This window comes from Haliaeetus albicilla, chromosome 22 (genome assembly GCF_947461875.1).
Source record: "Haliaeetus albicilla chromosome 22, bHalAlb1.1, whole genome shotgun sequence".
In the NCBI taxonomy this organism is placed as follows: domain Eukaryota; kingdom Metazoa; phylum Chordata; class Aves; order Accipitriformes; family Accipitridae; genus Haliaeetus; species Haliaeetus albicilla.
The window spans coordinates 9127062-9149853 of NC_091504.1; the positions used below are offsets into that span (position 1 = coordinate 9127062).

The following is a 22792-nucleotide window of genomic DNA, read 5'->3' on the forward strand; positions in this document are numbered from 1 at the left end:
CCGCCACCCCCCTGAGGCGCCGGGTGCCCAGCAAAGCCCCCTCCCGCCCGCGGCTCGCCGCCCCGCGAGCCCCCGGCCCCGTGGCGAGGAGGGGGCCGGGGCAGCGGCGCCCGAGGACGCGGGACTCACCGGGGCGGGCCGGGGCGGTCAGTCCATGGCGGCGGCAGCCGGCTGCCGGGCGGACGCTCCCCACTCTAGCGGCGCTGGGCGAGGGGGGCGGCTTTAAAAGCGCGGGGGCGGAGCCTGCCCTCCCGCCGCCTTCCCATTGGCCGTAGGGGACAGGGGAGGAGGGGTGGGGCACGGCTGCCCCGAAGGCTCCGCCCCCTGCGCACCTGGGGCCCGACAGGGGGCGGGGCTCCCCGCCCCCCTTCCCCCCCCCCCCCCGGCAGCTCCCGGAGCCCCAGACCCCTCCAAGGCCCCCCGGGACCTCCAGCATCCCTGGGGCCGGGGTACCTGGGCTCCCAGCACCCCCGGTGCATATACACATAGGTATAGGGGTAGGTGCAGGTATCGGTATCTCCCTCATCTTCCCGGCATCCAGGGGACCCCTGGCATCCCTGGCACCTCCAGCATGCCCAGGGCCCCGGCACCCTTGGAAGCCCTGGTAAAGACTAGGGGCTGGGCATCCTTGGCACCCCAGTGTACCCAGGGTAACCGGGGACCCTGGCACCCGTGGGCTCCGGTACGCCCGTGCCCCCGGCATCCGCAGAGCCCCTGCCACTGTCTGCTGGGGGACAGGGGGGCACTGGGTGGCCCTCGCAGGGCCGCCCCCACGCCCCAGGGACGGCAGAGCTGTGCCGAGTGCCGCAGAGGCAACGCTCCCCGTTTGGCACCACGAGGACGGCACGGGCTGGGCTGAGACAACCAGGCACCCAGGGTGCCCTTGTCCCAACCCTGGGCCCCGGCGGCGGTGGTAGTGCTGGTAACGGTGACTGCAGCCAGGCAGGGGACCCCGGTGCCTGCCACGGCCGCCCCAGCAGTGTTTGCCTATGTTGTGCCAACGGTCCCTAGGGCAGGACCATGCTGTATCAGCCACGGCCATCCCTTGTGCCAACCTGTGGCAGCAGCGGGGTGTCCCTGCCGTGGGGACCTGCTGGGGTGGGAGCGTGGCACAGCCTTGTTTCACCATATTTCCTCAGAGCCACATGGTGTCAAACGCCAGCATGGTACAGCACAGCACAGCACGGCTCCCTCCCCTCGGTGCAGCCACAGAAATGTCAACCGAAAGTAATAGATGGTCCCTTTGTTCTCAGCCGGCAGAGCTCCCTCCCTGCCCCAGCCGAGCAAAGGCAGAGAGGTGGCTCCACGCTTCTCATCATCACCATCCCCTCCAGCCACCCAGTATTCCCAGTCACAGTGCCCTCTGGCCACCGAGCATCCCCTTGGTCACCATCCTCTCCAGCCACCAAGCATTCCCCCAGTCATGGTCGCCTCTGGCCACCGAGCGCGTCCTGACCACTGTCCCCGGCAGCAACCAAGCGTCCCCCCAGCCATGGGCCCCTCCAGCCACCAAGCACCCTCCGGCCACCAAGCCCCCCCCAGCCACAGGCTGGGACAGGGTGCAGGACAAGGAGCAGGGACACGCTCCAGCCGGTGCAGCCCCGGCCGCAGGGCACTCCCGGGGCTGGCTGGCATGGCAGGTGTCGGGCGAGGCGGACGGCGTGCCGGGGTGCGCCACGTGCCTGCCCCAAACTGGCCCAGCCGGCCCAGCCGGCCCTGGGGCTCCCCTGCAGGTGCCGGCGGCTTCCCCAAGCGGGGCTGGGTGCCATCGCTGGGCGCAGGGTGCAAGGCTGGCAGAGGGATGCCCTGCGGCTGGGCACGGCTTCGCGGCGAACACCGCGCAGCCGGGGCTGGAAGCGGGCGGCGGTGCCGTCCCACTACAAACCTGTCAGCCCAGGGTGGGACAGCGAGGGTCGTGCTGTGGGGAGCTGTAAGTCAGGAGAGCAGCCTGGCACGCCAACGGCACTGCCTGGCACCGGCAGTGCCCTCCTGCTGCCAGCAGGGCCTGATCCTGCCCCACGCTTCCCCAGGACAGGGTCTGGGGCATGCACCAGTGGGGGAAGGTGCAGGATCTGGCCCCAGGTTGTCAGGGTGCTGCACCGATGGGTGCCCCTGGCTCAGCACCCTCCTTCCCTTGCAGGGCGGCCATCCCGCTGTACGATGCTGACACGGGGCTGCTGGTGCTGGCGGGGAAGGTGAGGTCCCACGGCAGCGGGGTCCAGGGGGGTACAGGAGGATGCAGAAAGGTGCAGGGGGGTGCGGCGGGATGCAGGACAATGCAGTGGGGTGCAGCAGGGCACAGTGGGATGCAGAAGGATGGAGGCGGGTACAGTGAGGTGCATATGGGTGTAGTGGGGTGCAGCATGGTGCACGTGGGTGCAGTGGGGTGCAGGGGTTGCAGCGAGGCGCGTGTGGGTGCAGTGGGGTACAGGAGGATGCAGAAAGGTGCAGAGGAGTGTAGTAAGGTGCAGCAGGGTGCATGTGGGTGCGGTGGGGTGCTCCCCACAGCCCCACTCATGCCTCATCCCCTCCGCCTCTCTTCCAGGGAGAAAACCTCTTGTACTGCTTCGAAGCAGCACCTGCGCAGCCAGCACTCACCCAGGGTAAGCAGGATACATCCCACGCCAGGCTCCCAGCAGTGCCAGGGGCCTTGCCCCTGCCCGCACTGCCTGCCCCACAGCCACTCTGCCTGTCCCCCAGTGACCCAGTGCCGGACGGAGGGCAGCACGCGGGGCCTGGCTGCTGTGCCGCGCCTGGCCCTGGATGTCATGGCCTGCGAGGTGCTCCGCATCCTGCAGCTCACCGACACCGCCCTCGTCCCCGTCAGCTACCTGGTGCCACGCAAGGTAAGGGGGGGGCTACAGATGGCACCGTGTCATGGGTGCCTGGTGTCGTCTCATGGGTGACACCTCGTCGGCACTGGGTGACAAAGGGCACCTGGGTGTGGGGGCACCCTGGTCCCCAGCCTGGGAAGAGCAGGAGAGGAGGCAAAACCTGGGTGCTGGGTGCTGAAATCTGGGTGCTGATGGTGGGTAACAGAGGCTGGGTTTGCTGGGTGCTAGGTTTGGGAAGCTGAGTGCTGCATGCAAGATGCTGGGTGCTGGAGAGTGGATTCTGAAAGCTGGGTGCTACCTGCTGGGTGCTGTTGTGTAATGGGTGCTGGGTGCCAGATCCCGAATGCCGGGTGCTTAAAGCAGTCAAAATTTAGGTGCTGGGTAGCAGAGTCTGGGTGCTGGAGGCAGGATCTTGGGTGCCAGATCTGGCATGCTGGGTACTTAAAGCTGGAGGCTGGGTGCTGAAACACAGGCGCTGGGTGCTGGAAGCAGGGTGCTGGGTGCTGCAAGGGATGATGCTGGGAGCCGGGTGCTGTTTCCGAGGCTGGCTGTGTTCAGGGGTGTGTGAGGCAGCCCAATGCTGGGCAGCGTCTGACACCTACAGGCTTCGGCGCGCAGCTTGCGGGGACGGGGCTCCGCAGCCGGAGGGACTGGGGTGCCGGCAGGTGCCTGGGGGTGTCCAGGGCATGCTCAGGGGTGTCCCTGCCCAGGCAGTACCAGATGGCAGCAGGACGGGGGCTGTGGCGTTTCAGGGACACCCACTTCACCCTGTCCCCTCTCCTGCAGTCCATCCAGGACTTCCATGAGGATCTGTTCCCTGACTGCGCCGGGATGCTGCCAGCCACCAGTGCCCAGGCCTGGTGGGCAGGGGACAGCCAGCAGGTCAGTGTCACCCGGGGGCTGTCCTTGCCAGTGGCATTGCCAGGGGCTGCCACTGCCCCCTGCCCACCGCTCTGCCCGACAGCAGGTGGGGAGGGTGAGCCTGCACCCCGCACGGAGACCCACGGAGACCTTCACCTCCCCCGTCATCGCCTGCACCCAGCTGCAGGCAGCCAACACCGGCCCCACCGACGCCGACCGGAGCGTGAGCATGGGGTGCTGGGGTGCCAAGGGGTTGGGGGATGCCTGCTGCCCTTATCTCACAGGGCAGGGGGAGGGCTGGGATGCCAGCACCCCCTGCCCACCTGCTCTCTCTCCTGTAGGAGGGCAGCGGCTACTCCTCGCCATCCTCCCTGGCCTCACCGGGCAGCGCTGCCACCTCCCTCTCAGCCAGCACTGGCCCCTCCAGCGGCTTCGCCAGCAGCCCCAGCCAGAAGTCGCTGCAGTGCATTTTGGGTGAGCAGGTGGCGAGGCAGGCTCGGGGTCCCCTGGCTGGGGCCGTGCCGGAGGGAGGGACCCGGGCGCTCACCTGTCCCCTGCCTGCGCCAGGGCCCAGCTCCCGCTTCCGGCACGCACAGGGCAGGGTGCTGCACCGTGACACCCACCTCACCAACCTCCGGGGGCTCAGCCTCACCACGCCGGGCGAGTGCGACGGCTTCTGCGCCAACCACCAGCGTGTCGCCCTGCCCTTGCTCTCCGCCGGTGGCCAGATCGCCGTCCTTGAGGTACCCGCGGTGCGGCGCAGTGGTCAGCACAGCACCGGCGGGTGCAGTGCAGGTGATCCCCTGGCTCTCTCCCGCAGCTCTCCAAGCCCGGCCGTCTCCCTGACACGGCCGTGCCCACTATCCAGAACAGCGCAGCAGTGGCTGACCTTTCCTGGGACCCCTTTGACCCACGGCGCCTCGCTGTTGGTATGTGTGCTGTCCCCAGGGGAGTGTGCCAAGCTAGTCCCCCAGCACCAGGTACACCAGATCACCATATTAACCACTGGCCATCCATTTTGGCACCATAGCGGGCGAAGACGCCAAGATCCGGCTGTGGCGGATCCCCGAGGGAGGGCTACGGGAGACGTTGCAGGAGCCCGAAGCTGTCCTCCGAGGTGAGGGGCACGTGGGGAGGCATACCGAGCACCCCACATTGGGGACAAGCCAGCCTGGTGGTGTCCGCATCCCGGCGCAGGTGGGGACAGCCATGCACCACTCAACTCTACCAGGTCACACAGAGAAGATCTACTCCATCCGCTTCCACCCTGTGGCATCCGATCTCCTGGTTTCCTCTTCCTACGACATGACAGTGCGGATCTGGGAGCTGAGCGCCGGGCGGGAAGCCTTGTGCCTACAGGGACACACCGATCAGGTAAGGGATGACACATCTGGGGACATCCGAGGGGCGCGTTTGGCCAGGCAGGGGATGTGGCGGTGGGACACACCATCCATCTCCCCAGATCTTCAGCCTGTCTTGGAGCCCTGATGGCAAGAAGCTGGCGACGGTGAGCAAAGATGGCCGGTTACGGCTCTACGAGCCCCGGCGCAGCCCTAAGCCTGAACAGGTATGATCACGGTGGCAGGGACGGGCTGGAGAGCTGGGGGTGCAGAAACCCCCGCTGCCGCGGGCACCTGTCCGCACCCCCAGCTCTCTCTGAGCAGGCACAGTGACCTTCACCCCACGCAGGAGGGCCCAGGTCCCGAGGGGGGCCGTGGAGCACGCCTGGTTTGGGTTTGCGGCGGTGACTACCTCCTGGTATCTGGCTTTGATAGGTAAAGAGGGGGACAAGGCTGGGACACCGGTCACCAAGGGACACTGTGCTCATCCCTCCCCATTGTCACCTCCCCGCAGCCGCAGCGAGAGGAGGATCCTCCTGTACCGGGCACAGGCTCTGCCTGATGGACCCTTGTCTGTCCTCGGCCTTGACGTGGCCCCTTCCACCCTCCTGCCCTTCTACGACGAGGATACCGGTGTTGTCTTCCTCACTGGCAAGGTGAGGGCTTCCCCCCCAAAAAAATGGGGGGCTACCTGCCTACAGTGCCCCAACAGTGCGGTGGGACCCTCCATGCACCCTCCTGTCTTGCTCCGTCCCCAGGGTGACACCAGAGTCTTCCTCTACGAGGTGACACCCGAGCCCCCCTATTTCCTCGAGTGCAACAGCTTCACCTCCAATGAACCCCACAAGGTAAAGGGGGGGCCCACCAGGGCAGTGCTGCCTGTCCCTGACCCCCCTGCCTGCGCTGCCAGACCTGCAGCGGGTCCCGCTCACGCCTCCACCCCATCAGGGCTTCATCTTCCTGCCCAAAACGGCGTGTGAGGTGCGGGAGGTGGAGTTCGCCCGGGCGCTGCGCCTCGGGCAGAGCACCCTTGAGCCGGTGGCTTTCCACGTGCCGCGTGTCAAGGTAGGTGGCGAGGACCCAGCCATGTTTGGGGTGGTGTAGGAGGTGGGGGACCCCCCCTCAGTGCACCTCGCCCCTGCAGAAGGAGTATTTCCAGGACGATATCTACCCACCGACCCGTGTCTGGTGGGAGCCAGCCCTCAGTGGCAGCACCTGGCTGGCAGGGAAGGATGGGCAGCAGCGCCGCGCCAGCATGCGGCCGGCCGACATGACACCAGGTGGGTGCAGAAGGGCAGGGTGAGGACCCCGGGCCCACAGGGATGGATGGATGGGGCGGGGGAGGGGAACTGTGGGGCGAAGCCCTCCTGCCCCACGGCAACGCCGCTCTCCCAGTGAGCAAGGCCCCGAAGGAGGCTCCGGCGCGGAAGTTCGTCCCTGCGTCCGTGTACCTGGAGGAGAAGTCTGACGAGCAGAAGAAGGAGGAGGTGGGTGCCGGGGCACCCTGGGACCACCCTGCTGGGGGGCTCAGGCTGGGGGCAATGCCCCAGGCTTCACGGCTCTGCCCTGTCTCCCTGCAGCTCCTGAACGCCATGGTGGCCCGGCTGGGCAACCGGGACGACCCGCTGCCCCAGGACTCCTTCGAGGGGGTGGACGAGGACGAGTGGGTAGGTGCGGGGGGGGCGGGTACGACCCCCGGTCCCGCGCTGTCCCACCACACCCCTCACCCCCACCGGGCCTCCCGCAGGACTAGGCTGGACCCCGGCTCCCCGAGGACCACGCCGGTGACCCCCACGGCCTCCCGGGCCCGGCAGGGAGGACGAGGAGGAGAAGGAGAAGGAGGAAGAGGAGGAAGAGCCGCCGCAGGGCCGGGCCCGGCCCGGCCCGGCTGAGGGGAGGCACGGCGGGGCCGAGGGCTGTGCCCCGCACCAGGCCGGGCAGCAGTGTTAGGCCCCGTGCCCGCCGCGGGCAGGTCCCGCTATTAAAGCCGCTGCACTAGCACCCGTCTCCTGCCGTGATTCCGGGCCGGGGTGGGGGTGTGGAGAACCGGGGACCGAAGTGGGGGGGACACACGGGACCGGCACCGGGGTAGGCCGCGGCCCGGGCCTCGCCCGCCACCCCTTGCGCATGCGCAGCGCAGCCCCGCCAGACACCGGCGGGACCTCCCGGGAGGCGGGTCCGCCAGGGGGCGCTGTACCCACTGGGAGCGGGGCGGTGCGCCCCGCGCCGTCGCCGTCTCGGTGACCGCCGCGACCTTCGCTCCCTGACCCCGTGACCGCCGGGGGCGGAAGCGGCGGCGGGGACATGGTGAGGGGGGACAGGGGCAAGCGGCGGGGCTGGGATGGGACGGGACGGGACGGGGGAAAGGGCCTGGGGGTGGAGGTACAGGCCCCGGGGAATGGGGGACGGGGCTCGGGGAGGCGGAGGACGGGCTGGGCAAGGCCCGGAGACGGAGGGACGAGGCCCGGGGAGGCGGAGGATGATGCTGGGCAGGGCGCGGGGAGGGAACAGGGCCCAGGGAGGTGCGAGGAGGCCGGTTCGGGGAGGGGACAGGGCCCTGGGGGCCAGGGCCGGGGCTGGGCAGGGCCCGAGGGGAGGTGAGGGGGCAAAGGACCCGGCTGGGGACAGGGCCCGGGGCGGCTGTGACAGCAGGATGTCCCCGCAGGCCAAGTACCTGGCGCAGATCATCCTGGTGGGGGCCCAGGTGGTCGGACGGGCCTTCATGCGGGCGCTGCGCCAGGAGTTTGCAGGTAGGAGCCGAGCTGCCGCCCCCGGCGTCGGGATGCCGCCCCCTGTGCGGAGCATGCCCGCTCTCCCCTGTCCCGGCCTGGGCATCGCTCAGCATCCCCACCCCCTTCCCCAGGGCAACCCACTGCTCCCCATCCCCCGGGGCTGTGCCCGGAGGGGACCCTTGCCAGGCTTGTCGCAGGGTGACGGTCACCATCCGTCTCCCGGCGCTGGCCTAATGGAGTTTCAGCTTGAGCTGGGCTCCCGGCAGCCATCCCAGGCACCAGCCCGGATCTGGCACTGCTGCCAGCCTCCGAGACCTCCCGGCAGCCCCAAAGGGCAGAGCGGGGATGGTCCCCCGGGACACGGCAGCCCCAGCCCTGCCCTGCTTGCCTCTGCCTGCCTGCAGCCCAGCTCGCTGTGGGCGCCTACAGCAAACAGGTGCCTCCCCCCGGTTCCTGCCACCTCCCCAGCACTGGGGGCCTCATCCAGGTGACCCCCGCGGGCTGGAGGCAGCATGAGGAGGGCAGAGTGGTGAAGCTGGGATCTGAGCACCTTGGAGACTGTGGGCTTTGCTGCCCGCCCCCGCCCGAGGCCTGGGGGTCCCGAGGGGGGGGGCAGCACTGGGGGGACTCACGCCCTCGGTATCTCTGAGCAGCAAGCCGAGCGGCGGCAGACGCGCGAGGGCGCTCGGAGAGGCCCCAGTCCGCCGCTGCCTCCAGGATCATTGGCATCAGCCTCCAGGAAGCTCAGCAGATCCTCAACGTTTCAAACCTCAACCCAGAGGAGATCCAGAAGGTAGAGGCTCCCTCGGAGCTGGGGAGAGACGGTGCTGGCAGGGCCCTGCCCTCCCTGTGGCTGCTGCCCAGCATGGGGGAGACAACTGGTCCCCAAAGGGAGTGTGGGTGCTGTCTTGACCCCAGTTAATCCCAGTTTGAGGTTTTCCTGCCCCAGCTGGAGGGCCGTGCCGGCAGCTCACGGGCATTAGCAACCTGCCGGGCTTGGCCCCTGCGTTTGCCCAGCAGTGCTGCTCAGGGAAGGGGACGTGGGCTCCCCAGACGTGCCCGACCAGGAGTGTGGGGACCTGCCAGGGGGTCGGGCAGAGCCAGCCGTGACCCCAAGATCGCACTTGCCACCTCCAGCACCGCTGCGGGGAGCGGGAGGCCGCCGGGGTTAAGGGCCGGGGAGGGTGGAAGAGATGAATCTGACAGGGAGCTTCTCTTTGGCAGAACTACGACCACTTGTTCAAGGTGAATGACAAGTCGGTGGGAGGCTCCTTCTACCTGCAGTCCAAGGTGAGCAAAGGGAGGAGAGGAGGGGGGGCTGCGCTGGCCCCCAGCCCTGCTCTCGGCACCTTCCCCTGCCTGCAGTTCGGGAGAGAGCAGAGCCTGAGCGTCACCGCAGATGAGGCAGGGAGGGGAGAGGGCAGCTCCATCCCTCCGTGTCACCCCTTCCCCGTGTCCCGCAGGTGGTGAGAGCCAAGGAGCGGCTGGACGAGGAGCTCCGCATCCAGGCCAAGGACGAGAAAGAGAAGGGGTGGAAAGCCGAGACGTGACTCCTGCCACCCCCACACCTCATTTCCCTCACCCTTAACTTATAGGTAGCCAATAAATGCCGTGTCCTCTAGCACCTGGCCTGGCTGCTCTGCACCCCGGGGAGGGAGAGGGGACTTGCCTGCCTCTGCCCGCTGCCCCGGCAGGGATCAGCACCTGCGAGGGGCTGGCAGGGCTGGGTTTTGCCCTGGGGAGGAGGAAGAAGGAGGCGTCTGGGGAAGAACGGGTGTCCCCGGGGCACTGAGGGCTGCCAGGGCTCAAATGGCACCCGGGGAGGCTGCAGGAGCTATTTTTGTGGTGGGTTCGGATGCTCTTGGCCTGAGCGCACGGATACCTCTGGCTCCGTACCATGGGAGTGCCGGGAGCTCTGTGCCATTACCCTTCTCCCACCGCAGGCAGGCAGCTGAGGCAGCTGCTGGGTCGGGGCAAGGGGCCGTGGGGGGATGCGCTGCGGCTCTCCCCACCCACAGCTCATCCCGCAGATCCTGGCAGGGCTTCACCGGTACCGGGGCTGCCCGACCGGGAGCATGGGGACCTGCCGGGGCGTCAGGCAGAGACAGCTGTGTCCCTGAGATCCCACCCGTCACCTCCGGCACCCCTCTGTCCCCACTGCCATCGCCACAGTCGTGGACTGAAACAGGAACTTACTTCAACTTCACTTTATTGTTTTCTTAATAAACTTCCTCTCTCCTGGAGGAATATAGTGTTATAGTCGTTAGCTTATCTCTTATTTCTGCAGTCCTTAAACGCTATGCTAACAGCGATGGAGCCCAACAGGAGGAAAATAAAAACAACCCAGAAACTACGATAGAAAGGCACTTCGAGACCGTTAAAATACTGATGTCCTGGAATGTGCAACAACAAACCGACAAAGGAGCGAGGAGACGTACACCGTACACCGGCCGGGGCGGCCTGGTCGATGGCCCGCGGCCATGCTGGGGCTGCGGCAGTGCCGGATGGCCACCGCGCCCCGGCCCAAGGAGGGTGAGGGCAGGGAGACCGGCTCCCCGCGGGGCGCGTGCGGCCGGGGGCTCCTTTCAGTGAGGAGGGGGCAGGATTGGGGAGACCCCCCCCTGCCCCACCCCGGTTCAGAGAAAGCTGTGGGCAGGGGTCCTGCCTGGCAGCGGGAGGTACGTGGGACCCCCCTGCATGTGCCAGGAGAGGCTCTGAGCTCTGCCACCCGGAGGCCGGGCACACTGCCTGCTCCTGGCACTGCGGCAGCGTCCTGCTCGCCCCAACGCTGCCCCGTGGCCCAGGGAGGGGCTCATCGGGGATCCTCGCTGCGGGGGGGCAGCCAACATGTCCCGAGGAGCGGGTGCCCCGCCAGCCGATGCCAACGCGCTGCCGGCAGCAGCCCTGCCGGCGCCTGGAGTCCTGCCCGCGCTGCCTGCTGCCTGCATGCGCTTGCGGTACATGGTTAGGTATGAACGTAGCTAAACAGGGTGGCTCTGCCCCGGCGCGGAGCCGGCACGGCGAGCGGCACACGCAGCCGTGTGCCTTGTCACGGGGAGGGCCGGGGAGGCGGTGGGGCACGAGGGCGGCCGCAGAGTGGGAGGGATGCGGGCGGGCACCGGGCCGACGTTTGCCCAGCCAGCTGGGCCCGGCACGGAGGTGCCGTGGCCGTGGCCCTGCCCGCAGCTGTGCCGGCCAGGCAGGGTTGGACAGCACGGCCGGGCACAGCTTAGGGCTGTGGGAGGAGGCGGTCCCCAAGCTGTCCCCCCCCTCTCCCTGCGGTGGGAGGCCGGGGGCTGCAGCCCCCCATCACCGGCACTGGCGATGCTGAGGCCTCGGGCAGGGAGAAGATGCCGAGTTGGCGGCAGCAGATGAGCCCAAGTGGGACCCTGTCAGAGCAGGGGGCTGGTCGAGAAATAAATAGCGGTGTTTCCGGCTGCCCAGGCCAGGGGGGTGCAGGGGGACCCCCCCCGTACCCCTGCCTGCCCCACGGCTGCCCCCCGGCACGGGGTCGCAGCCAGCTCCGGCCACCGAGGGATTATTGCTTTTCTCAGAAGAGTCCGTTCTTCTTTCGTGACGATTAAAAGCACGAGCGAGGCCCCGCTGGGGCTGGGGGGGGGCTGCAAGGGGGAGAAGGGGGCGATGCCCCCCCTCAAAGCCCAGGGAGAGGGATCTGCCCGCCGGGCCGGCGGCTGGCCCCGGGCATCGTCAGGCCCCTCAATTCACGGCGGCGGGTTTGAGCAGCAAGGAGCCAGGGGGGATGAGCACCCAGCCGGGCGGCAGCGCCTCGGGGCTGCCCCCGGCCGAGAGATCGAGCACGGCCCCCGGCAGCAGCGCCAGGCTCTCGGGGGGGACCCGCGGCCGCCCCGGCTCCGTCCTTTCGCACCTCTCCTTTCGGCTTTCCGGCCCCTTGCCCGTCTTGGGCAGCCGCCCCTCGGCCCCGCTGCTCTTCTCCCCCTCGGCCTTGGCCCCGCCGGCCAGCAGCGACATGACGGGCAGCCCCAGCCCGGCCGCGAAGGGCGAGGGCAGCAGCGGGCTCTTGGCCAAGTTCAGGGGGCCGCCGTTGAGGGGCAAGACGGGGCCGGGCAGGGCGCCGGCAGCCCCGCAGCCCAAAGCGCTGAGGTCGAGCGGTGCCGGGGCCAAAGGGATGGGCAACGCCGGCAGCCCCGGGGGAGCGAAGAGGGCGGCAGGGTTGGGGATCACAAGCTGCGCCCCGTTAACGTAGGGCACTTCTGCCGAACCCAGGGGCGTTTTGGGAGGTGGGTGGACCTTGAGCATCTCCGGGTGCTCGGGAGAGACAAAATGGCCGTGAGCTTTGATGTGCTTGCGGAGGGAGCTGGGGTCGGTGTAGCGCTTGTGGCAGCCCGGCATCTTGCAGGAGTAGGGCTTCTCCACGTAGTGGGTGCGGGTGTGCTTGAAGCGGTCGCTGGAGTTGGAGTAACGCTTGTTGCAGCCTTCGTAGGGGCAGATGTAGGGCTTCTCGCCTGCAGGATGGCACAGTGCCAGGTCTGCCGGGGCGGCACGGCCAGCCCTGCCAGGTCCCCTGTGTCCCACCCCCCCCCACGAGCCTCCCCGCTCCCCAGGGCGAGTGCGGTGGCCAGCGCTGACCTGTGTGCGAGCGGTTGTGGATTTTCAGGTTCTCCAGGCGGGAGAAGCTCTTGTTGCAGGTGGGGCAGCGGTGCGGCTTCTCGTTGGTGTGCGTCCGGATGTGGATCAGCATCTTGTACCTGCCAGGGTCGGGGGGACGTCGGTGTGAGGGGGTCAGCCTTGGCCCCCAGGGCACCTCCTTGTCCCTGTGCCCTGGCTTTTGGGGGGGGGGGGCGACAACAGGGACATCCAGTCCAGCACAGTCATCCGGCCCCCCCAGGACCTTGCACACCATGCCGAAGGGCTGGCTGGCTGGCTGGAAACCTCCCCCAGCGCAGCCCCCAGTGCTGGGCTCCTGTCTCCCCACAGCGACTCAGAGCAGCCCCCCCAAGGACCCCAGAGCCCCCTCCCGATGCCTGGAGCCCCCTCCTTTGCCCACCTGGCGTTGAAGCCCCTGCCGTGGCGGGCGCAGCCCTCCCAGTGGCAGCAGTACCCCGCGTCCTTCTCGGGTTTGACGTGGAAGTCGTTGACGTGGTCCACCAGGTCTTGCAGGAGGTCAAAGAACTGGTTGCACTGTGGGCAGGAGGCTGGGGGTGAGGGGCCCCGGTGGGGTGGGCACCGGGGGGTGGGGGGGGGGCCAGGACACCCACCAGGGCCAGCCCCTGCCCCTCATTCCCCCCCCACCAGCTACCACCCATACCCCGTGCACAGCAGCATCAACATCTGGGGAGATGGCAATGGCCCTTTGCATGAGCCCCCCCAGCCCCATATCAACCCCCCCCAGCATCTCTGCACAGCCCCCAGCTCCCCATCAACCCCCCTCCAACCCTAAACTGTCCCTGCTTGCCACCCCCAGCCCCACATCCCCCCACAAGCCCCATAAAGCTCTGCCATGACCTTCCAGCCCCATGTCCCCTCCCCAGCCCCAAAATGCCCCTGTGTGCCCCCATGCCCCCCCGTACCCTCACAATACCCTTGTATAGTCTCCCAGCCCTTTATCACCACCCCCAGCCCCATAAAGCATCTGCATGACTCCCCGAGCCCCATATCAAACCCCCAGCCCCCCTACATGGCCCCCAGCTCCCCATCACCCCTACTCTAGCCCTCAGGTGTCCCCATTTGCCCCCCCCCAGCCTCATATCTCCCCCCCCCAAGCCCCATAGAACTCTGCCACCGCCTTCCAGCCCCCCACCCTCTCCCCAGCCCCAAAATGCCCCTGTGTGGCCCCCCACTCCCACCCCCCCCTTCATCCTCGCAATGCCCCTGCGTGGTCTCCCAGCCCCCCATCATCACTCCCGGCCCCACAAAGCTTCCACATGTGCCCCTCCCAGCCCCATAACCCCCCCCCCCATCGCCCCACCCCATCTCTCCCCACTGACCTTGGACCAGCGGCAGACGAGCTGCTTGGGCAGGGGCAACTCGGGGGGGAGGCGTTTCTCCTTGCTGGGGGGCAGGAAGGCGGTGGGGGGCAGGTGCAGGGCCCCCCCCGCCCCCAGGGGCAGGAAGAACTGGAAGGAGCTGGGGAGGCCGTCGATGTAGCGCAGGGACTGGAAATCCTGGAGCAGAGCCCCGTGGGGGGTGGTGGGGAACAGGGCCAAGCTGGATGGAGACCCCCAGAACCCCCATAGCCCCCAAAAGACACCCCCCCCCCCCCAGAGACACCCCCCCCAGGGAGCCACCCTGGGGAAGCCGCTGGGGTCGGGGCACACACGGGGGGGGGGGGGGGCGGGCAGGACATTGACCCCAGGGTGTGTGTACACGCTGGGGGGGGGCCATGTCACCAGCAGCACCAGGCACGCTGCCGAGGTCAGGAGCACCGTCCCGGGCACAGTCCCCATTGCTGGGGACACCTCGTGGGGCGGGAGGGGGGAGGAACACGGCCATACTTACGTGGGGGGTGAGGGGGCCGGGCAGGTCCCCGCTGCCCTGGCGCTCGGGGGAGAGCGAGGCGCTGCCAGCCGGAGACTCCCCACCGGAGCGGGGCGAGAGGCTGAGGTCCACCACCGGCACGGCGGCGAAGCGCCCGTCCCGCGGTTCCACCAGCCTGGAGTGTGCCAGGAGGCCGGGGGATGGCGAGGCTGGCACGGCCCGGCGGCCCCCCCGGCTCCCCCCTCGGCCGTCCCCGGCCGGCGGGGTATCCGGGCGCTGGGACCCGCGGGGTCGGGGGCCGAGGGGACCCCGCTTCTCCCGGGCGGCTCGCAGCTTGGAGATGCTCAGCTTGAGGTCCAGCGGCTCCTCCAGCGAATGCATGGTGCCGGGGCGGGCGCTGTGGGGGACACGTGGGGGTCACCGTGGGGATGGGGGGGCACCGGTGCCACCCGAAGCATCGCCCCAGCCCGGCCCCGCGGCGATGCCCGTCTCCGCTCCAAGCCGGAGGCCGAGCGGGTGCCGGCGGCCGCGGTGCTGGCGCGGGGACCGTGCCGTCCCTTTCGGCCACTCTGCCGCGGCCCCCTCCCGCAGCGGGCAAAGGGCAGGGCACGGCACCGGCGGCCCCCCCACCGGCCCCTCGGTGTCCCCAGCCCATCCTCTCCATGTCGCCAACCCCCGGGGCCGGCACAGCCTCTTGGCCGGTCACCAAAACCTCGCCCGGGGATTGCCAAATCCCCCCGGAGGCACCCGCTGCCCCGGAGCTGCGGCGTGCCCCTTCTGCCTCCCCCTGTCCATCTGTCCGGCTGGCCGGCCGGCCGTCCCCGCGGGCCTGCCCCAGCGAGGCCTTTCCCAGCGGCAGAGGAGGGCGGTGGCGGCCACCAGCCCGGCGGTGACCCGGGCGGCCGAGCCCGCTGGCCCCAGCCCCGGAGGCGGCAAAACTTCCTCCCCCGCCGGGGCCCCTTCCCCGCCGGCCAACGCCGGGGCCGGGCAGGGGCTGCCTGCCGCACGGCACGGCGTGGCACGGCACGGCACAACATGGCACAGCACGACGCGGCATGGCAGGGCTGCTGCCTGCAAGCACCCTCCGCTTCCCAGGACGTGGTGGGGGGACCCCGACCCCCCCATGCCACTGTCTCCAGGGTGACAGCTCCACAGTGCCAGGCCATCCCACGTCCCCCCCCCTAAAAAAAAACCTGCCACCCCCACGGCTCGACCACCGCACATCCGGCAGGCAGCTGAGAACGGGCAGCTCAGCGCAGGAGTGAGCGCCTGAGCCCGACCCCTGGCAGCGCCGATCCGGTCCCCTGACTGTGCCCCCCCCCCGCACCCCCCTCCGGCCACCCGCATCGCCCCAGGGCAGGGTGGGGGCGGCCGAGGGGCCCTATGGGGGGGGGGGCACGGCGCACCCAGCACACGTGGCAGCGGGTGTCCCCCCCCCCCCCATCCCCACCCCACCCCGCCCCGGGGGGCCCGGCCCCCGCCCTGCCCCGCCGGCGGGGCCCCCCTGCGCTGGCGGGGGTCCAGCCCGGCTCAGACGCTGAGGAATGCGGAGGAGCCGCGGGGGGCGTGGGGCCCGGCCGGCGGGGCGGGGGACCCCCCGCCTGCACCCCCCCACCACCACCACAGCAGCCGTGCCCCCGTCCTGGCCGTGGGGCCGGCCCCATGGGGGGTCCCTGTCCCAAGCTCCATGGTGGGAGGAGCTGCCCCATAGCAGGCTGCCCTCCCCTGCAGGGGGGGACACACACATCCCCCTGAGCCCCTCATGGCCGTGGGGCCTGCCCCACAGCGGGGTCCCTCCTCTCCAGTGAGGGGCTCCCTGCCTGAGCCTCCATCTCCGCCCATAGGTGTGGGGCCTGCCCCATAGCAGGGTCCCATCCCTTGTGGCAGAGCCCCCACGGCCACGGGGCCTGCCCCACGGCGGGGTCCCTTCCTCCAGGGGGTCCTCACCCCACGCCCCACAGCAGGGCCTGCCTCACGGGGGGTCCCCGCCCCAAGCCCCTCATGGGGCGCCAGCCACCCCCCGTGTGCCCCGCAGCCTGGTGGCACAGCTCAAGGACCGATGGACGGATGCGGCGGGGGCAGGACCCCCTAGCTGGGATGTCGGAGCGGGACCCTCAGCCGAGGAAGCGGGACAGCGACAGCCCCCCAGACCCCCCCAGAGATGGGGGTCCCGCAGGGGGGCCGGGCAAGGCGTCGGGGCTGGTCCCACCGTGGTGGCCATGTCCCCACATCCCCAGGGTATAGAGATTGGGGGGTCCCGGGGCGGGCGGTGCCGGGTGGGGGGACCACGGCCTGCCCCGGGCGGGGCGGGTGGGAAAGGGGCCTCCAGCCGCTGACGCCACGGCTCCCAGCGCGGCCGCGGGCGGGCGGGCAGGCAGCTGCCAAACCACGCGGCCGCCCCGCCGCCGGCGCTCCTGGGAACCCGCTCGGAGCTGGGGTGCCACGGGGGGCCCCGCCGGGATGGGGACGGGGACGAGTCCCGCCATGGCTTGGCCGGCCGCCCCAGCACCTGCGGCCCCTGCACGAGGCCCCTGCCTGCTCCTGCCTGCTCTTCCCCCCCCCCAACCCCCCCAAAAGGCCTCTCCTGCCCGCGCCAGGCGCTGCCAGCCCTGCCCCGGCCCAGCTTCCCCTCTGGCCGCCCGGCGAGCCCCCCCTCCCCGCCATCGCACCAGTTCAAACCAGTCCGGCGCGGCGCTGGGCCCAGGGGCTTCCCGGTCTGGGTGGGGGCCGCTGGGAAAGAGCCCGGGTGCCGGCGGAGCCCCCCCAGCTCCGCCGGCTGGGCTGGGGTCCCCTGGGCCCCCCACACTGGCCAGCCAGATGGCGTGGCTGGGGGACCCGGGGTGACCCCGGCGCAGCCGGAGGGGTGCCAGGTCTTTGGGCCACCCCGCTGCTGGCACGGCGGGGGTGTCGCATCCCCCCCACCGGCCCCAGCTATGGCACAAAAACCCACCAGGAATAGCGTGGGCACGAGGGGCCGGGGGGGTGCCGCGGGGCAGAGACTTCCCGGCGGCGCGGTGGGCTCGGGGATGGCGGCGGTGAGGGGTGCCAACGCCGGGCCCGCGCCGCCCCGAGAGGGGACGGTGACCCCAGGGCTTGGCGAGCCGGGAGCAGTGCCAGCGCTGCGGGCGGGCAGGCAGGGCTCAGTCGTCGTCCCCCCCGCGTCGCGGCGGCACGGCGCTGCTGGCACTTGGCAGGGCTGGCAGCGGCAGGCTGGCACCGCCGCGAAGGTCGGGCAGCCCCAGGAGCCCCCCGTGCCGGGGTGGCGCGGGTGGGTTGGCAGGATCTGGTCCCGCTTGCCCCGGTCTGCGCCGCCACCGCTGCCCGGGTCATTGTCCCCACGGCTGCTGGCAGGACACGGGCCACCGTGGGACCCGCCATCCCTTCTTGTCCCGCTGCGGACGGCGCTGGCACTGCCGCTCCTCACCGGAGCCCGCTAGTGACTGCCAGGGCTGGGGGGGTTGGGGGGGCACATCCTGCTGGTGGCTCCAGATTGTCACCGTCCCCACCCCCCCCCCCCCAGTGCCCACGACGCCACACTGCCTGGGGTTATGGCAGCCCCCAAAGGTGTCCCCAGGAGTGGCCATGGCTCCGGTCCCCAAGCTGAGGCCGATGCCATGGTCACCCCTTGCCAGGCACGTGGTGGCCGTGGGGACACTGGCGGGGGGGGGGGGGGGGGCCGAGGCCAGCCCACTCCCCGGGGAGCAGCCCCATGGCGGTGCCACCAGCAGCACACACCCTGCCACCTCCGCCTGGGGACATGGCTGGACCGCGTGGGGACAAGAACAGGGCTGGTCCCCAGATGCCCAGCGGATCAGACCCTTGGGCTTGGCAGCAGCGGGGGCCCGGGTTGGGGGGAGGTGGTCACAGCAGGGTGACACAAAGACACAGGGCAGGGGAGGTGGCCACTCGCAGAGGGGGTTTCTCCATGTGGGGCAGGGGATGAGCCCCTGGGGCAGGGCCCGGGGACATTGGGGACAATTTGTGGCAGCCCTTGACCCCCGCTGCTGGCACCTCGAGGAGGGGGTCACCCCAGCTGGGCCCCCAAAACCCAGCTTGGCCACCCCACACCAAGGGACCGGCAGCTCCCCGTGTTGGGGACCGGGGCGGGGGGGGGGACGGACACACACCGGACACCGGCGGCTGACGGGCGGTGGCACTGCCGGCATGGGGCCGTGATGGGGCTGCCCTGCGACCCCCCCCCCCCCCCGGCCAAAGCCACCCCTTCGCCCTCCCCACACGGTGGGGACACCGGTGGGTCCCCGGGGGTGGCCGCAGCTGGGCAGAGCCACCGAGCACGTCCCCGCCGCAGCCCCCGCCCCGCGGCCAAGGTCAGGACACCCGCCCCGGGTGCGGGAGGACAGCGGGTGACGGCCACCCCCCGGCACCCGCTGGGCGGGGGGGGGGGGGGGTCCCCTCTCTGCGCACCCCCCCGTCCCGCCCCCCCCCCCCCCACCTCCACAGGGAGCCCCGCGCTCCCGCCGCCTCCCCCCTCACCCCCCCCGTGCCCCGGGGCTGGAGCGGGGCCACGTTCTCCCCCCCCCCCCGCAACCGCTCCCCACGGCGGAGGGGACTGCAGGTGCCAAGCCAAGGGACCCCCCCGCCCCCCCCGGGGCAGGCTGCCGGAGCTCCCCGCGGGGCGGAGAAGGGGCTTCCCGGGAGGATGTTTCCCCCCGCGCCCCGGGTAGCAGCATCCTCCTCTTTACACCCCCCACCCCCCCGCCGCGGGCGCGGCGGCGGCGGCGCGACAAAGCGCCGAGTCCCCGGTGCGCGATCGTACCTGCGGCGGGGGCTCAGCGCCGGCGGCGGGCGGGGAGCGGGGCGGGGAGCGGGGCTTGGCGGAGCGGGCCCCCCCGCTGCCGGGCCGCCGGGCCGCTCCGCCACATCTGCAGGGGCTGGGGGCGGGGGCGGCGGCGGCGGTGGGGCTCTGCCCCCCCCTCCCCGGTCCCCCGGGCGGCGGCGGCGGCGGCGGAGGGCGGCGGCGGCGGGGCGGGGGCTCTGCCCGCCGTGATTTATGGCCGCCCCGCACCGACCGGCCCGGCCCCGGCTGCGGGCGGGAGCTGGGCGGGGGCCGGGGCCGGCCCCTCCCCGCCGCGGGGGGCACCGGGGGGCACGGGGGGGCACGGCGGGGGGGAGCCCCGCCCCGTGGGGGGGCCGGGGACACACACGCACGGACACGCGGGAACACCCCCACCCCACCCCGCTCCCCCCGCGCAAGGTCACCCCGGCGCTGCGGCAAAGCCGAGCCCCCCCCCCCCCCCCGGCTGTGTCCGTGTCCCCCCCCCCCGGGGACGTGGCGGGGCGGGGGGGGGGACACGACGGACCCCCGGCGGCGGCGCAGGAAGCGGGGGGCGGCGCCCACCGGAGCGGCCTCCCCGCCCCGCACCGGGGCCGCTCGGGGACGGCGGGAGTTGGGGGTTGGGGGGGGGGTCACACCGAAGGGGGGGATCCCCCCCCTCCCCGCAGGAGCGGCGCCGCCCGCCCGCCGCGTGACGTCACAGAGCGCGCCTGGCGTCACGCCTGGCGGGGGCCTCCGCATGACGTCACCCCCGGGGGGGTTGTCCCGGGGCGCCGGGGCCGCGGCTCCTTCCGGCGGCAGGATGTGGCGGGGCCGGCCCGGATGCTGCAGCCCTCACCGGGGGGGGGGGAACTCCCTCCCCGGGGCCCGCGGGTGGGTTGGGGGGGACGACACACTGGCCCACGCGGGGGGGCGGGGGCACGCCCCACCTGTGGGGATTTTGCGGGGGGGACATAGCTGCTGTGTTCTCACCAGCCCCGCCACAAAAGGGGGGGAACACGGGGAAGGGGGGGCAGCACTGGCCCACGCGGGTGGCCGAAGTCACACACCACCCGTGGGGGGGGGGAGCTGCTGTGTCCCCAGCAGTGACCTCCTCCTCCCTGGGCCGGTGGCTGCGGAGTAGCTGCCACCACGTTTGCATCCTTTATTCTCTTTTTTGAAGGTTTTTTTCCCCCAAAATGGGAGGGGGGTGAACCCCCATGTCTCTGCCCCCCCCCCCAAAAAAAAACCAAAATGGAAATGGGCTGAGCTGCGTCTTGGGGGAGCGTGAGTGAGGGGTGGAGGGGCTTCAAGGCCACCCACGGCGGTCGTGGCCCCCTTGGGGACGGGGACACAGTGGTGACACGGTGGCTCGGTGTCCCCAGCCTGGCTTTCCCTTTGGGCCACCAGCACCCCGACACTGGGCGCCAACGTCACCCCACTCCCCCCATCCCAAAGTCCTCCCAGATGGGGGGCACGGGCCCCCCACCCCAGGGACACGCGGGTCCCCTGGCACACACAGGCAGGAGGCAGGCAGGGACAGCCACCAGCGCCGTTTTGGGGACCCCTCCAGCTGCTTGGCAGGGGTACGGAGTGGCAGGGGGTGATGGGGGGCCACGGCGGAGGGTGGGGGTCCCTTTGCCCCCCCCTCCCAGCTCAGGACCACGGCCGACTGCCGGCATGGAGCAGCTGGGCGATGCCGTGGCCTGGCCGGATCCCTGCCGGAGCGCTGGCTGCCAGCACCTGCTCCCTGGGGGGGACACGGCGGGGGGACACGGTAGGGGGACACGGGTGTCCCCCCGCCATGGGGGGACGCCCCAGCCCCCGGCGTCAAGGCCTCCCGCCGAGGGCTGGGCAGGGGGCCCACCGGGACAGGGACAGGCAGGGACCAGGCAGAACCAGTCCTGCCAGCTCCTGAGCGGGGCTGGGCTGGGGGGGGCAGGGGGCGGGGGGGTGTGCACCCACACTGCTCTGTGGGGCTGGATCCTGCCCACTCGGGGTGCCAGGCCAGCTCTGGGACCCTCCCCCCGTGCCCTCGGTGGCTCACCACGGCCCCACTCGGGTGGCCTCGGCTGGCCCTGGCCCCATGCAGGCAGTGCTGGGGGGGCTTTGGGCACAGAGGGGGGATCAGCCAGCCCCCCCACAGGGCCTGGGGGTCCCTGAGGTCCCACATGGCTCCTGCCAGCCCCCACAGCCCCTGCCAGCCCTGTGCCCCCCCGCCCAACCCCAAAGCCCCCCGCTAGCTGTATGACCCCTGTCACCCCCAAACCCCTGAGCCCCAAGGCTGCTGTGAGCCCCACGGCCCCTGCCAGCCCCCAGCTCCCCCATCAGCCCCCAAAGCCCCCCCACCAGCCCCCATGGCCCCTGCCAGCCCCCCCAAAGGCCCCGCCAACCCCCAAAGCCCCCTGCCAGCCACATCAGCCCTGTCACCCCCAAACCCCGGAGCCCCGTGGCAGCCCCAAGGCTGCTGTGAGCCCCACGGCCCCTGCCAGCCCCCAAAGCCTCTGGTGACCCCCCACTCTGCCCCCCGGCAGCCCCCTCCCCTGCCACCCGAGCACCCCTGTCCAGCAGGGCCAGGCTCTGTGGCACGCTGGGGGGCAGAGTCGGGGGCACAGCACCCTGGGGTGGGGGGGGAGCGGGGGCTGCCAGGCCCTGCTGGGGATAGGGTGGGCTGGGATCAGATGGGGTAGAACAGGATGGGACAGGGATAGGACAGGCCAGGATGGGATGGGGTGGGACAAGATGGGATGGGGATAGGGCAGGACAGGATGGGATGGGGTGGGACAAGATGGGATGGGGATAGGGCAGGACAGGATGGGGTAGGATAGGACAGGATTTTATGGGATATGCTGTGATGGGGATAGGGTGGGATAGGGTAGGATGGGATGGGGATAGGAGAGGATTGGATGGGACAGAATGGATACGGGACAGGATGGATATAGGGCAGGATAGGATGGGACAGGATCGGATAAGGCTGGACAGGATGGAACAGGATGGGACAGGATCAGGTAAGGTTGGACAGGATGGAACAGGATGGCACGGGGACAGGATAAGATGGGATGGCAACAAGACAGATCAGGATAGGATGGGACAGGATGGCATGGGGACAGGAGATGATGGGATAGGATGGGATGGCAACAAGACAGGTTAGGACAGGGTGGGATAGGATGGGATGGGATGGTATGGGGATAGGGCAGAATGAGATGGGACAGGATGCGGATAAGGCAGGATAGGATGGGAACAGGACAGGGTGGGATGGGACAGGGTCAGATGAGGTTGGACAGGATGGGATGGGATGGGGACAGAATAGGATGGGATAGGATGGGATCAGAACAAGACAGGTCAGGATAGGATGTGATGGGGACAAGACAGGTCAGGATGGGATGGGATGGGATAGGGATAGGGCAGGATGGGATGGGATGAGGTATGATGGGATGAGGATAGGATGTGATAGGTATGGGATGGGAACATGACAAGTTAGGGTAGGATAGGATAGGATAGGGACAGGGCTGGATGCGGCCAGGATGGGGCCAGATGGTATAGGATGGGGTGGAATAGGGCTAGGACAGGATGGGTTGGGATGAGGTAGGATAGGATGAGGATAAGATGTGATAGGTGTGGGATGGGGACAAGACAGGTTAAGACAGGATAGGATAGGGTAGGGACAGGGCTGGATGGGATGGGGTCAGAACAGGATGGGATAGGATGGGATGGGGACAAGACAGGTCAGGATAGGATGGGATAGAGCTGGGATAGGATGGGATGGGATGAGGTAGGATAGGATGGGATGGGGAG

At 70.3% G+C, this 22792-nt stretch overlaps 5 protein-coding genes across 8 annotated transcripts in view; 2 read left to right on the plus strand and 3 right to left on the minus strand.

Annotated features, from left to right (window-relative positions):
- CORO7 (coronin 7) overlaps positions 1 to 7050 on the plus strand; it is a 39229-nt gene extending 32179 nt beyond the window's left edge. For both annotated transcript variants that reach the window (XM_069809757.1, XM_069809759.1), the window contains 19 exons: positions 2141 to 2195; positions 2546 to 2603; positions 2701 to 2846; positions 3621 to 3716; positions 3802 to 3918; positions 4037 to 4169; positions 4263 to 4438; positions 4516 to 4624; positions 4726 to 4812; positions 4927 to 5069; positions 5158 to 5262; positions 5385 to 5470; positions 5550 to 5691; positions 5794 to 5883; positions 5984 to 6100; positions 6180 to 6315; positions 6431 to 6522; positions 6616 to 6702; positions 6783 to 7050. In XM_069809757.1, the coding sequence (XP_069665858.1) occupies positions 2141 to 2195; positions 2546 to 2603; positions 2701 to 2846; positions 3621 to 3716; positions 3802 to 3918; positions 4037 to 4169; positions 4263 to 4438; positions 4516 to 4624; positions 4726 to 4812; positions 4927 to 5069; positions 5158 to 5262; positions 5385 to 5470; positions 5550 to 5691; positions 5794 to 5883; positions 5984 to 6100; positions 6180 to 6315; positions 6431 to 6522; positions 6616 to 6702; positions 6783 to 6788 (1981 nt within the window). In that variant the 3' untranslated portion in view covers positions 6789 to 7050. The remainder of the gene's footprint in view (positions 1 to 2140; positions 2196 to 2545; positions 2604 to 2700; positions 2847 to 3620; positions 3717 to 3801; positions 3919 to 4036; positions 4170 to 4262; positions 4439 to 4515; positions 4625 to 4725; positions 4813 to 4926; positions 5070 to 5157; positions 5263 to 5384; positions 5471 to 5549; positions 5692 to 5793; positions 5884 to 5983; positions 6101 to 6179; positions 6316 to 6430; positions 6523 to 6615; positions 6703 to 6782) is intronic.
- Positions 1 to 22792, minus strand: part of VASN (vasorin) — a 347445-nt gene that overhangs the window by 7073 nt on the left and 317580 nt on the right. Inside the window, exon 1 of one of the 2 annotated variants that reach the window (XM_069809760.1) lies at positions 130 to 197. The exons of the other annotated variant lie outside the window; for it this stretch is intronic. The gene's annotated coding sequence lies outside the window, so the exon portion shown is untranslated. Of the gene's footprint in view, positions 1 to 129; positions 198 to 22792 lie in introns of those variants that run through there. 2 annotated transcript variants of the gene reach the window in all.
- Positions 7198 to 10024, plus strand: PAM16 (presequence translocase associated motor 16). Of its 2 annotated transcripts, XM_069809777.1 has the most exons (6): positions 7198 to 7342; positions 7701 to 7785; positions 8421 to 8560; positions 8992 to 9057; positions 9231 to 9362; positions 9798 to 10024. In XM_069809777.1, the coding sequence occupies exons 1-5, from the start codon at positions 7340 to 7342 to the stop codon at positions 9315 to 9317; spliced, it is 381 nt and encodes a 126-aa protein (XP_069665878.1). In that variant the 5' UTR covers positions 7198 to 7339; the 3' UTR covers positions 9318 to 9362; positions 9798 to 10024. The 2 variants fall into 2 exon arrangements, with proteins under 2 accessions (XP_069665878.1, XP_069665876.1); XM_069809775.1 differs by lacking the exon at positions 9798 to 10024 and having other exon boundaries at positions 7199 to 7342; positions 9231 to 9391.
- On the minus strand, positions 9960 to 19412 carry GLIS2 (GLIS family zinc finger 2). The gene is made up of 6 exons (XM_069809762.1): positions 19001 to 19412; positions 14245 to 14620; positions 13734 to 13910; positions 12794 to 12927; positions 12376 to 12494; positions 9960 to 12251 (listed from the first exon to the last, which is right to left on the minus strand). The coding sequence occupies exons 2-6, from the start codon at positions 14602 to 14604 to the stop codon at positions 11485 to 11487; spliced, it is 1557 nt and encodes a 518-aa protein (XP_069665863.1). The 5' UTR covers positions 14605 to 14620; positions 19001 to 19412; the 3' UTR covers positions 9960 to 11484.
- LOC138690381 (basic proline-rich protein-like) lies at positions 18923 to 19759 on the minus strand. Its single transcript, XM_069809325.1, has one exon. It carries the CDS (start codon positions 19757 to 19759, stop codon positions 18923 to 18925), a length of 837 nt encoding a protein of 278 aa, XP_069665426.1.

Bases quoted from the DNA above. Each gene is read 5' to 3' on its own strand.
- LOC138690381 (XM_069809325.1), bottom strand. From the start codon at position 19,759: ATGCGGAGGCCCCCGCCAGGCGTGACGCCAGGCGCGCTCTGTGACGTC.
- PAM16 (XM_069809777.1), top strand. The intron at 7,786-8,420 runs GTAGGAGCCGAG...ATCTCTGAGCAG, and splicing joins GCTGCGCCAGGAGTTTGCAG to CAAGCCGAGCGGCGGCAGAC. The intron at 9,058-9,230 runs GTGAGCAAAGGG...CGTGTCCCGCAG, and splicing joins CCTTCTACCTGCAGTCCAAG to GTGGTGAGAGCCAAGGAGCG.
- GLIS2 (XM_069809762.1), bottom strand. From the start codon at position 14,604: ATGCATTCGCTGGAGGAGCCGCTGGACCTCAAGCTGAGCATCTCCAAG. The intron at 12,495-12,793 runs GTGGGCAAAGGA...CGACCCTGGCAG, and splicing joins GGCAGGGGCTTCAACGCCAG to GTACAAGATGCTGATCCACA. The intron at 12,252-12,375 runs GTCAGCGCTGGC...GCCATCCTGCAG, and splicing joins CCACAACCGCTCGCACACAG to GCGAGAAGCCCTACATCTGC.